This window comes from Pipistrellus hanaki, assembly GCF_964339955.1.
Source record: "Pipistrellus hanaki genome assembly, chromosome: 2".
In the NCBI taxonomy this organism is placed as follows: Eukaryota; Metazoa; Chordata; class Mammalia; order Chiroptera; family Vespertilionidae; genus Pipistrellus; species Pipistrellus hanaki.
This window is the reverse complement of record NC_140504.1, coordinates 141468971-141481126: the sequence shown is the minus strand read 5'-3', so window position 1 is coordinate 141481126 and position 12156 is coordinate 141468971. Positions and strand designations below refer to the sequence as shown.

General features: G+C 43.1%; 1 protein-coding gene across 4 annotated transcripts in view; it reads left to right on the top strand.

Moving 5' to 3' along the window:
- The first annotated feature begins 224 nt into the window (after positions 1–224).
- SAMD13 (sterile alpha motif domain containing 13) overlaps positions 225–12156 on the top strand; it is a 52836-nt gene continuing 40904 nt past the window's right edge. Inside the window, exons 1-2 of one of the 4 annotated variants that reach the window (XM_084872122.1) lie at positions 225–314; positions 5953–6037. In XM_084872122.1, coding sequence (XP_084728248.1) covers positions 5985–6037 — 53 coding nt within the window. In that variant the 5' untranslated portion in view covers positions 225–314; positions 5953–5984. Of the gene's footprint in view, positions 315–3957; positions 4094–4282; positions 4340–4950; positions 5036–5952; positions 6038–12156 lie in introns of those variants that run through there. The other 3 variants (XM_084872123.1, XM_084872124.1, XM_084872125.1) reach the window with 3 other exon arrangements.

Genomic DNA, 12156 nt, shown 5'->3' with positions numbered 1-12156 from the left:
CCTCAATTTTAAAATCTTTCTAGGAGTGCTGCCCTGCCCTTGCCCCCTGAAGGTTTGCAGTTCTTAAAAAATGTCCTCCCTTACATTCACAAGGCTCTTTCTCCTGGCCCTTCCCCTCACCTCACTAGCAGGCCTTCTCCCTTCCTGGTGACCCCAGCCAAGGGCCCCCGCCCCGCCCCGCCCCGCCCTCCCCCGCGGAGGACTACAAGTCCCGGCATGCCGCGCGCCCCGGCCGGCTGCACTGGGGCTGGGCGCGTGGCGGCACCGAGCTCCGCGCGGGGGGGAAAGCCTCCCGGCGCCGGCCACGCGGGGAGGTAAGTGATCCGCCCGTGCTGCGAGGGGACGCTCCCGCCCTCTCCCCTCTCCAGTATGAAAGGACACGAAGAAAACCACAATAAAAACCCTCCCTGGTCTCTGCTGTGTGTCCTGCCGGTGCCTCTGCAGCGTGTTGCACCCACGAGCGAGGAATCTGTCACCCTGGAGTGCACTTGGGGGCTGCGGGGGCAGAGCTCGCAGAGTGGAACCGGGTGGCGGCACTCCCCCCCCGCCCCCCCCCACACACACACACCCTTTCCAAAGACTGGCAGTTGCCCCGGGAGCCCCCAAACTCAAAGCGAACCGTGGCTTCTTAAAAGTGTTGGCCAGAAACTTTCCCCTGTGCCGCCCGTGCGACGAGCTTGTCGTTTGGTTTTCGGTGGCGCCTCTGGTCCCAAAGGCTTCCTGGCGCCCCCGCTCCTGCCCTCGGCCCCGTCCCCCGCGCCCGTCTCCAGGCCGCCCCTCTATTTCCCTGGGGATGCCCTTGGCGTCCGGGGAGCTGTGCCGCGCCCTGGGCGACTTCTCCGATTTCTCCTGCGGCCACAGGGCCCCCGCTCTGTGCTCTGCGGTGCGGGCTGGACACTCCGGGGCTGATTCCCCGGCGGGAGGCAGGGGCGGCGGTTCCCCTGGGGAAGCGCTGCTCTCTCTGGGGGTGACTGCTGACCAATAAAACAAGCCTAACCGAGGCACCGGTTTCCATCCCCTCCTGGCCAGTCTCTCCCCCTATCTGAGCCCATTCCCAAGTGTGCCCCAAGGTTCTGCTCCAGAATCCCAGCATTAACGAAGGTATTTTAGCACATCCCGTAATAACCTGGAACAGAAAGTCTTGTTCGTTTGCATCTATCTCACACCCTGCACTTACACACACACACACACACACCATGGACACTACGCATCCTGTTGATACCACACACTACACACATCACAGACACAGTTCACATAGCACAAATATTACATTCATCACACACAGACATTGCTCACGCACACATTACACACACCATTTTTGCTACACACACATGCCATACACACACTACACATCATTGTTATTAGCAGAAAAGAGGATAATGTCAGTTTGTGGAAGGGAATGAGGAGGAAGTGGGTGAGCCCTAGTACCTATACGTATACCCACAAATGTCAGTTTATGCCAAAGGTAGAAACCAGCTGGTGTCAGAATTTAGAATGCCTTTGTGGCTCATTTTATATAAAACGGGATTGATTTCCTACACCTTCATAAACCCTTTCCCTTTGTCTAACAAGCAAACTTTTGATCACAGCAGGCAAGACAGGTGGGGGGCGGAGCAGGAGGGGGCGAGGGTGTCCTTTTCTGTAAGTAGAAAAATCTTGGAGAATCTTCACAGAACCCTTCTTCCTGAGGTTGTGTCTAAGGAAGAGTTGGGTGTAACTTCATTTTCTTTGCCTCTCCTGTAAGAGTAGAGAGTTGAGCCTGATTTTGTTCTGAGTAGTGGCAGGATAATACTGTCAGGACACCTTCTTTGCCCCCAGGACTCATCGACCAGCCCTCTTCCATTTGAGGTTTGTTGGGAGAACAGTTGAGGAATTTCAATGCCAAAAGCTCTGTAACAACAACAACAAAAAAAAACAAAAACAAAAAAAGTGCTCTTTAACATCTGGTAGTGAACGAGTTGTCTAACTCAGAAGAGTTCATCATTTTGATCAGCTGTAATAAAAGGACCCACCCATTTGACTCACACTCAATAAATGGCGCTCAGAATATATATATATATATATATATATATATATATATATATATGTATATGTATATATGTATATGCACTTAGAATTCATCCCTAAATTGTTGTTTGCTTTTTCAAAGGGCAATGGCAAAAATGATTTGAGAGACTAGCTTCCTTGGCAATGATTGGTCAAGAAAATTTCTAATATTCCTGGAATAAGTAGAAAGAAAAAAATTTCACTTTAAATGTCAGGTTCCAAATGTAGATCATAATTCCCTTAAAATTACTAAGGAAAAGGGTGAGCCACAGATTTCCTCTTAATTCTGCCTGGAATCTATTCAGTATTATAGCAGCAGATGACTTCTTGGGAACTTGTATTCTCTGCCCTATCTTGAGTGGTTTTGTTTACATCTTGGCCTAAAAATTTCCAAATATTGTTTATTTCAGTGGCAACTATGTGTTTCATGTCCGGTCCGCAGCATGCTTGTGGAATGGGAATGTTTATCTCTAGGGCGGGTTTCCCAAAGCAAGCAAGAGAACTGGGTAACTTCATCAAAAGGCCATGCCCAGTCACTACCCCACTTCCTAGTTTCCTGATTGGGATTTAGGACGGTAGGAGATACTATGAATTTGGGGGTTGACACAATATTTTCTCTTTCCTATGTAACTAGTAAAGTACCAGGTGCTCATCCTATATAACGAAGATGTAATATGCAAATGGTCGTTACGAGAAGCCTAAAGACTGGATCATGGATCAGCAGGAGGGTGGGGCAGCGAGCTACAAGCAGGCAGCGAGCTATGAGGGGTGGGTGGGTGGGGGGTGGGGGAGGAGCTACAGGAGGATGGCAGCGAGCTACTGGAACACAGATTTGTGGGCAGGGCTACTAGTAGATAATAAGAGTTAATTGAATGTATGGAATTACACATTGTGTGCAACTCTGATAAACAGTTCAAATTAAACCTCCCAGGCACTGGCTGATGTGGCTCTGTTTATACCAAAAGGTTGCAGGTTGTATTCCTGGTCAGGGCACATACCTAGGTTGTGGGTCCCATCCCCAGTTGGGGTGCATATGGGAGGCAAACAATTGATGTTGTTTCTCTCTCATAATGATGTTTCTCTCCCCCCCCCCCCCTTCCTCCCCTCTCTCTCTCTTTCCCTTTCTTCCCCTCTCTCTAAAATCAATAAACATATCCTTAGGTGAGGATCTAAAACAAATTAAACCTCCTGGAACGAATTGTTTTGTTGGAGAATAAGGTTTGTTTCATTTGGAGTTTTTGCTGATTTCGTCTGGTAGGAAGAGTACTTCAATGAAAGAATGTGGGCGTTCTCGAGAGGTCTGGTCATCTACTTTGCATCCTCTGATGATACATGTTACTTCCTGCACAATGTAGTCACAGGATTTTCTGCTGGGCATTGCTTTCCTTGTCCTCCAAACGATTACTTAAAAGCCAGTCCTGGGGACTTTGTCTACAGTGTCTATTAGGAAGAGAGAGTAACTCAGCGCTTCTGCATGTTCACTGGTTATAGCAGAGCCTAAGCACCAGGTTCTTTCTTTTAATGTCTTTTCTTTTCTCTTTTTCTCTCTCTCTCTCTCTCTCTCTCATGGGGGAAAGAGTTTGAAACATGACATTGATGTTCAGAACAACAGCACACACTTGATCCTGCAGCACCAATGCAGGGAGGGAGGAAAGAAAGCCATTGAGAGGGCTTGGTTTCCACCAGGTGCAGGGCGGGGCTGCGGGGCAGGGAGGCGCGCCCTCCCGGGGGGGCGGGGCGGGGCCGGGCTGGGGGGCGGGGCGGGGTGGGGCGGGGTGGGGCGGGCGGGGGCGGGGCGGGAGCGCGGCCGCGCGGGGAGGGCGCTGTCGCTTTAAAAAGGCCGCCATGAGCCGCGGGCAGTTGGTGCGGTTCGGGTGCGAGTCCCCACGTCACGCTGGCGGCGCGCCAGCCGGTGCTGCTTCGCGGTGTCCAATGGTCCCTCCTTGTTGAATTCCTTTGCCGCCTACTTTGTGAAAGAAAACATTGGGGTTTCTTTGGCCGTTCTTGATAAGCCTATAAAAAACTGACATGTTTTAGTTGCTTCTAGGTAGGTTTTTCTTTTTTACTCTTACACACACACACACACACAAAAGAAAGGAAAACAGTAATGAGACAGCAGTGTAGTGGGTGTTACAGAGTATCACTGTGAGTGTTTTGTTTTTGTTGTGTTTGCTGAGATGCTTAGAAAATGGTGCCTGTGGTCAGTTTCCAACTGCAGCCTCCGCGGTGCAGGGTCCGAGCTGGTCCTCTGGGCGCGATGCTGGCTTTCCCTGGGAACGGTCAGCGAGGGGAAGTGTGAGTGTGTGTGAGAGTGTGTGTATGAGTGTGTGAGTGTGTGTGTGAGTGTGTGTGTGTGTGTGAGTGTGAGAGTGTGTGTATGAGTGTGTGTGTGTGATTGAGTGTGTGTGTGTGAGTGTATGAGTGTTTGAGTGTGTGAGTGTGTGAGTGTGTATGAGTGTGAGTGTGTGAGTGTGTATGAGTGTGAGTGTGTGTGTGAGTGTGTGTGTGTGTGTGTGAGTGTGAGAGTGTGTGTATGAGTGTGTGTGTGATTGAGTGTGTGTGTGTGTGTGTTTGAGAGTGTGAGTGTGTATGAGTGTGTGAGTGTGTGTATGAGTGTGTGTGAGTGTGTGTGTGTGTGTGTGAGTGTGAGAGTGTGTGTATGAGTGTGTGTGTGTGATTGTGTGTGTGTGTGTGAATGTGTGAGTGTGAGTGTGTATGTGTGTGAGTGGGAGAGTGTGTGTGTGTATGTGTGAGTGTGTATGATTGTGTGAGTGTGTATGTGTGTGAGTGGGAGAGTGTGTGTATGTATGTGTGAGAGAGTGTGTATGATTGTGTGAGTGTGTGTGTGTGTGTGTGTGAGTGTGTGTGTGTGTGTGAGAGAGAGTGTGTGTGTGAGTATTGGTGAAGCATCCACTTCTCTAACTGGGGGCCGCCCGTGGTTGCAGTAAAGGATGCACTTGCCATGCCAGAGCAGGAGGAGTGCGGGAGTGTAAAGCGATGGGAGAGGAATGTATTTAATTTGTGGCTTCAACTGTAGGAGAGCAAGCTCGTTTCAGAACTAGTTTGTGTTTGTTTTTAAAACAGTTTTGTTCATAGCTTTTTCATCTTGCTAATTGCATATTAGTTGCGGAGGGTTTTGTGTTGTTGTTGTTTTTTCACAGTCCTTGTCCTACTAAACAAAAAGACAAAGTGATGGATGCTTTTCTGTCTCCTTGAATGCTTTGGTGATTTTTTAAAAAACATAAATCTGATGAGCTGCCTTCCCTCTCTTACACACACGCACACACCAGCACCACCTTTCTGTGCTGAGCGCCATCTGACATGTTTGTGAGCTCCCAGCATGGCCATCTCACAGGGTTCTGAGGCTTTCATTGAGAGTATTGTGAGGTAGGGGGATGCTTGCTGACAAAAGCTTTAAGTGCTCTTTGGCATTGCGATGGGGGGAAAAAATACAGAAAGAGCGGGAGCAAACAAAACAAATACAATAAGAAAAAACAAAGTGCAGCCCAGGGTGGGAAGGGGCAGAAAAAGGGGGATTGTTTTTTGGGTGTTTTTTTTTTTCTGACTTGGACTCATTTGTGAGTTGCAATATTTTAAGTGGGAGCTTGCACCCAGAGGAAGCTGTGCCAGTTCACACAGAACTTGTTTTGAACAAGGATTCAATTTCATTTGCAAATGCTTATTGTCAAGGCAGGGAGTGCCAGCACAGAGGAAAGCACCCCAGCCGCCTCCTCCAGTTCTTTAGGTTTAATCACATCTCTCCAATCGCCGAGGGAACTGGAGATTCAAACAAACATACGTGAACTGGTGTGAAGCTGTAAAGGAAGCACTGTTTCCGGTTCAGAATATATATTCTTCTCTCACTTTCTAAGAATTAAACACAAGCTTTTCTCCCTTATTGATTAGTTGCTGAAGTAAAGGAAACCTGCTGCCTTCCCATGCTCTCTGTTGACATGGAAAACAAGAAAAATGGCTCTGTCGGTGTAAAAAAGTAAGTGAAACTGGCTTGTGAGTTCTGCTTCTGCAAACAGCAGAGGGACTGGTTTCTATTTTGATCCTCTTGCTTATCTACTACAAGACAGGCTGGGGGCTTGTACTTGGTTGGTCCACACTGGCCACCAGCCTCCCTTCTCCCCCTTACAAAAGTTGTCTTTTTTCATATTCCATTTCTGAGACAGGTGACCCAGACATCAAACTGTGCAGAAAGGGTGAGTGGTTCAGGCTTTGGAACAGCTACGGTTGAGGATTTCAGCCCTGCGTTCTGTGTATGGAAACAAAAACATCGAGCAAGCATGCTCTGCCCTCCAAGTCCATAGGCTACAATGGTGGGGGCAGAAAGTGGAATTCAAGTCTTTTAATTTCATTTTTTAACTTATTTCCATGTCTTTTTAAATAAAATTACCTCTCTCCAAACTGAGAAGTATAATGAGGGAAGGACAAAAGCTTCAGCGAGAATACTAAGTTTTAACAACTTTCCTAATTTTATAAACTTTTCTCTGCATGTGAAAGATTTCAGTGTATACCATAGCATTCTATTTTAAGGTCTGTTCTCACATTTGAAACTTTGATTACATTTTCTGTGAGTTATATGCTTGATTCTCTTTTTTAAATAGGAAAATTCAGTTGTATTATGTAGCATATACCGAAACAAAACAAAAGTAAACTCACAAAGATAGCTGTGAGTATATGAAAAAAAAATGTATATTCTCACTTAGGAATTATATTAAAGCTATAAACAATTCAATTACAAGGATAAAGTAAGTTCCAGAACAGTGTTATTTGTTTCATTTCTTTCCATGCAATTTAGTTTAAAATTGCCTTCATCTTGAGCTTTGGAGGGAACTAATTAAATGTAGTCCATAGAAGCTGTAATATCTAAATGGGGAAACTCTGTGCTATGTGTGTTTATGAATTAAGTTAAAGTTACTTTAACTTAATAAAAATGCTTCCTAAAATTCTCAGGTAATTCACCTGTCAGTGCCCTGCTGCCATGCTTACTCTCATTCTTGAAGTTTGGGGTAGTTAGATGTAGAGTGAATGAAAGGAACAGGTGTTTTTTAAGGTATGTTTTAGGTCAGTGCTATACAATTCTACTTTGAGTATTGATGGCAAAGTTCTGTTCTGTGAAGTCCATAATGGTAGCCACTAGCCTCCTTTGGCTATTAAAAACTTTAAATGTTACTAGGGTAACTGATGAATGGAACTTTTAATTTTATTTCATCTTAATCAATTAAAAAAGTTAGCTGCTTTATTGAAATGTAATTTACATGTAATACAGTATATATCTTTAAAGTATAAAATTTGATAGGTGTTGATATTTGCATATACTCATGAAACCATTACAATTAAGATAATGAATGTACCCATCACCCCAAAAATTTTCTCATGACCCTTTGTATTCTCTACCCCCAAACCCACCATCCTTTCCTGCTTCGTATCCTAAGGCAAGCACTGATATGATGAGTTTATTTTTTCTATAATTTTGTGCAAATGACATTTTTCAGAATGTACTTTTTTTTTTTCCAGCAGAGGTGCGGCTCTAGTTTCTTTCACCCAGGATGATTTATTTGCAGTTCATTCGTGTTATAGTGTGTAGCAATAGTTCATTACTTTTTATTGCTGGTAATATTTCATTGTATAGATATATAATCATTTGTTCACTGTTTATCCTTCCACCTGTTGGTAGACATTTGGGTTGTTTCCATTTTTTAGATATTACAAATCAAGCTGATCAGACCATTTGTGAACAGGTCTATATGTGGACATATGCTTTTATTTCTCCCGGATAAATATTTAGGAATGGAATGGCTGGGCTGTATGGTAGGTGTACATTTAACATTTTAAGAAACTGCCAAACTTCCAAACTGGTTGTGCTATTTTATGTCCCCATCAGCAGCATATGAGTATTCCAGTCTATATCCTCACAAACATGATTAGAAAATAGTTTTTTGTATCTAATTTTTATTTTCATTCTTTCTTTAGTGTCCTTCAAAGTGCAGAAGATTTTTATTTTGATGAAGTCCAGTTTATCAAGTTTTTATTTTATAGATAGTGTGTTTAGTGTCATATCTAAGAAGTGTTTACCTAACCCAAGGTCAGGAAGATTTTCTGTTATGATTTCTTAGGCTGAGGACTATGATTTTTTTTTGTTAATGTTTGTATATGGTGTGAGATAGGAATAAAAGTAATTCTGTTGATGGTGGTGGTTGATTTTTTGCTTGTGGATATCCCATTGTTCCAGCAATTGTTAAATTGTTTCTGCAATTTTGTTGAAAAATTAATTGATCATATGTGTGTGGATCTTTCTGGACTCTATTTTACAATCTGTGATAATTTTGTAGATAATTATGCCAATACAATACCATTTTTATAACTATCCTATATAATAAGAGCCTAATATGCTAAGTGTCCTGTTGTCTGGTCATCCGTTCAACCAGTGTTAGTATGCTAATGATGTGCTAAGGCCGCTCAACCGCTTGCTATGATGTGCACCAGGGGGCAGATGCTTTGACCAGTAGGTTAGCTTGCTGCTGGGGTCTGGCCGATGGGAACTGAGCCAGTCAGGCCAGACATGTCCTGGAGCCCTTCCCGTGGTCCCTCCCCAGCTGACCAACCTCCTGCATCCCTCCCCAAACCCAATCATTCACTATTGGGGTCCCTTGGCTTGACCTGCACCCTCTCACAATCCAGGACCTCTCAAAGGATGTAAGAGAGCCAGTTTTGGCCCGATCTGAAAGGCCAGGCCAAGGGACCCCACTGGTGCATAAATTCATGACTGGGCCTCTAGAACTTTATAATATGTCTCAAAATCATTTTGTGTTATCTACCCAACTTTATTCTGTTTCAAACTTGTTTTGACTCCCCTAGGTCCTTCACATTTTCATATGAACTTTAGAATCAGCTGGTCAATTTCTATTTAAAAAATGCCTTCTGGTGATTTGATTGGCATCACATTGAATTATAGATCAAATGAGGGAGAATTGACATCTTAACAATATTGTGTTTCTCAACCCATTTTTCTCCACGTACTTAGGTCTTCTTTAATTCTCTCAGCTATGTTTTCTTGTTTTCAGTGTGCAGGTTTTGCACAACTCTTCTCATATATTTTACTACATATTTTATATTTTTATTCTATGGTAAATTGTATTGCTTTTTAAATTTAAATTTTATATTATTTACTGCTATCTAGAAATGCAATTGATTCTTTTATATATACCTGTATCCCACAACATTGTTAAACTCACTTATTACTTCTAGTAGATTTTTGGTATCTAACATAGACAATTATGTCTTCTGAGAAAAGACAGTTTTATTGTTTCCTTCCCAATGTGGATGCTTTTTTTTTTTTTTTTTTTTTTCCTACCTTATTGCACTGCCTAGGATCTCCAATAAAACGTTGAATGGAAGTAGTGAGATTAGACACCCTACTTTATTCCTGATCTTCAGAGAAAACATTTAATCTTTTTAAAAAATCTTTCTTTTTCTCTATGTCTTTTTTTGTCTGCTTTCTCTTTTACTCTTTATCACTGATTTTTAAGCAATTTGATTAAGAGACTTAGTGTTTCTTGTGCTTAAAAATCTGTTTTTATCTGTAGGCTTAGTTTTTATCAAATTTGGAAAATTTTCAAACATTTTTCAATTTTTATTTTGGGTTCCCCCTCACATCTCCTTTGGGGACTCCAATTATAGGTATATATGATCACTCAATATTGTCCCACAATTCACTAATGTCAATTAAATTTTTTGTCTTTTATCTTTTTGTTTCATTTGCGATAGTTTCTATTGCTTTGCCTTCAAGTTCACTAATACATTTTTTCTGAACTGACTAATCTCTTGTTAATCCCACCTACTATATTTTTCACTTCAGACAATGTGGTTTCCAACTCTGGAGTTCAACTTGAATCTTTTTTCATATCTTCCATCTCTCTATCATATTCAGTCTTCACTCTAGCTTCTGAAAAAATGAAATGTATTCATAATAAATGTTTCAATCTACCTGTCTACGGATTCTGTCATTTCTCATTCAGTTTCAGTTGATTGCTTTTCTTTCTCTTTATGGATTTTTTTCTCTCTGCTTCTTTGCATGCATGGTAATTTTTGTTGTTAAAACTATACTAAATTATAGTTGCCATCAATAGTGTATTAGTTTCTGCCCAGCTGGTGTGGCTCAGTGGGTAAGCATTGACCTACAAACCAGAAGGTCATGGTTTGATTGATTCTCACATGGTTGGGCTGTAGGCTCGATCCCCAGTGTGGGGTGGGTAGGAGGCAGCCTATCAACAATTCTCTCATCGTTGATGTTTCTGTCTCACTTTCCCTCTCCTTTCTTCTCTGAAACCAATAAAAATATATTTAAAAATAGTGTATTCGTTTCAGGTGTACAACATAATGATTCAGCATTTGTATACCCTACAGTACAACCACCACACTAAGTCTAGTAACTATCTGTCACCATACTAAATTATTACAATATTATTTTTTAATTTTTAAAAAAATATATTTTATTGATTTTTTACAGAGAGGAAGGGAGAGAAATAGAGAGCTAGAAACGTCGATGAGAGAGAAACATCGACCAGCTGCCTCTTGCACACCCCCTACTGGTGTCCGCAACCAAGGTACATGCCCTTGACTGGAATCGAACCCAGGACCTTTCAGTCCACAGACCGACGCTCTACCACTGAGCCAAACCGGCTTCGGCTTATTACAATATTATTGACTACACACATTCTCGGCACTTCCTGGACTTGTAAGTCTATTTTTTTCACTAGGTGGGGAAAGTTTTCGGTCATTATTTCTTCAAATAGGTTTTCAGTATCTTGCTCTCTTTCTTCTTCTGACACCCCCATAATTTGGAGTTGTATGCTTGAAGTTGTCCCAGAGGCTCCTTACACTATCTTCATATTTTTGGATTCTTTTTTCTTTATGCTTTTTCGGTTGGGTGTTTTTGCTTCTCTGTATTTTATATCTTTGACTTTATTCTTATGATACTCTAGTCTGCTGTTGGATCTCTGTATATTATTTTTATTTCAGTCAGTGTATGCTTAATTTCTAATTGTTCCTTTTTCATATCCTCAAGGATCTCACTAAATTTATTGGCCTTTTCTGGAAAATTCTTGAAAAACCTTATAATTGTGGTTTTGAACTCTATATCCAGTTGTTTTCTTTCCTCTGTTTCTTTTATTTGTGACCTGTTTCTTTGTCTCTGCATTTTGGCTGCTTCCCTGAGTTGATAGAGTGGCTTTGTGTGCTGGGTGTCCTATAGGGCCCAGTGGTTCAGTCTCCCTAGTTACCTGAGGTGGACACTCTTGGTGCACTCCTTTGTGGGCTGTGTGCACAATCTTGTTGTAGTTAAGCCTTGATTGTTGTTGGTATCACTGGGAGGAATTGACCTCCAGGCCAATTGGCTGTGAGAATCAGCTGTGTCTATGAGGGGAGAAATTCTGTGCTGAAGACACCCTTATGAGGTAAGACTTGCTTCAGTGGGGCTTTGGTGCTGCCCCCTGAGTGTGTCCTTTATGGATCTGAGGAGTTGTAATCTGGATGGTCCCACTCTGACTCCTGGGTACACTGGCTCTTGGATCTCCAAGGAGGTGCTAATTTAGCCCCTACCTGAGGCCACCCAGCAGGAGCTATGGAGAGATCTGCAGATTCCTCTTCTTTGTTTGGGTTTTAGAGGTGCCCAGATGAGACCCAGCTTTGAAGCAGTGCAAGCTGCTGTGGGGCTTTGGGCCTTCTTTTGGATGTTCTGGGTCTCTCTGACTCAGCTGCAGTTTGTTAGGTAAGTTTAGATTCCAAAGGATGGGGCCATTCATATGCAAAAGCATCTGCACACAGCTTGGATGGGGTGGAGTTTCAGGGCGGAGCAAACAGCAATGGCTTCCCGTCAGCCAACATTTGGGAGCTTGTGTATCCCTGCGGATTGAAAAAGCCAGCCGTGTACTCAGTTGCCAACCCTCTCCACGCACACTCCTCTGTACCTCTGCACTTTACTTCCGCAGCTCCTCTGAGTCTCAGTGTGCTTTTCTCTTTCCTTCTAGTTGTAGAATTTCCACTTAGCCAGCCTTCCTGTGGTTTTGGATGATGTTCATTTTGTCTTTTAGTTGTAGTTTT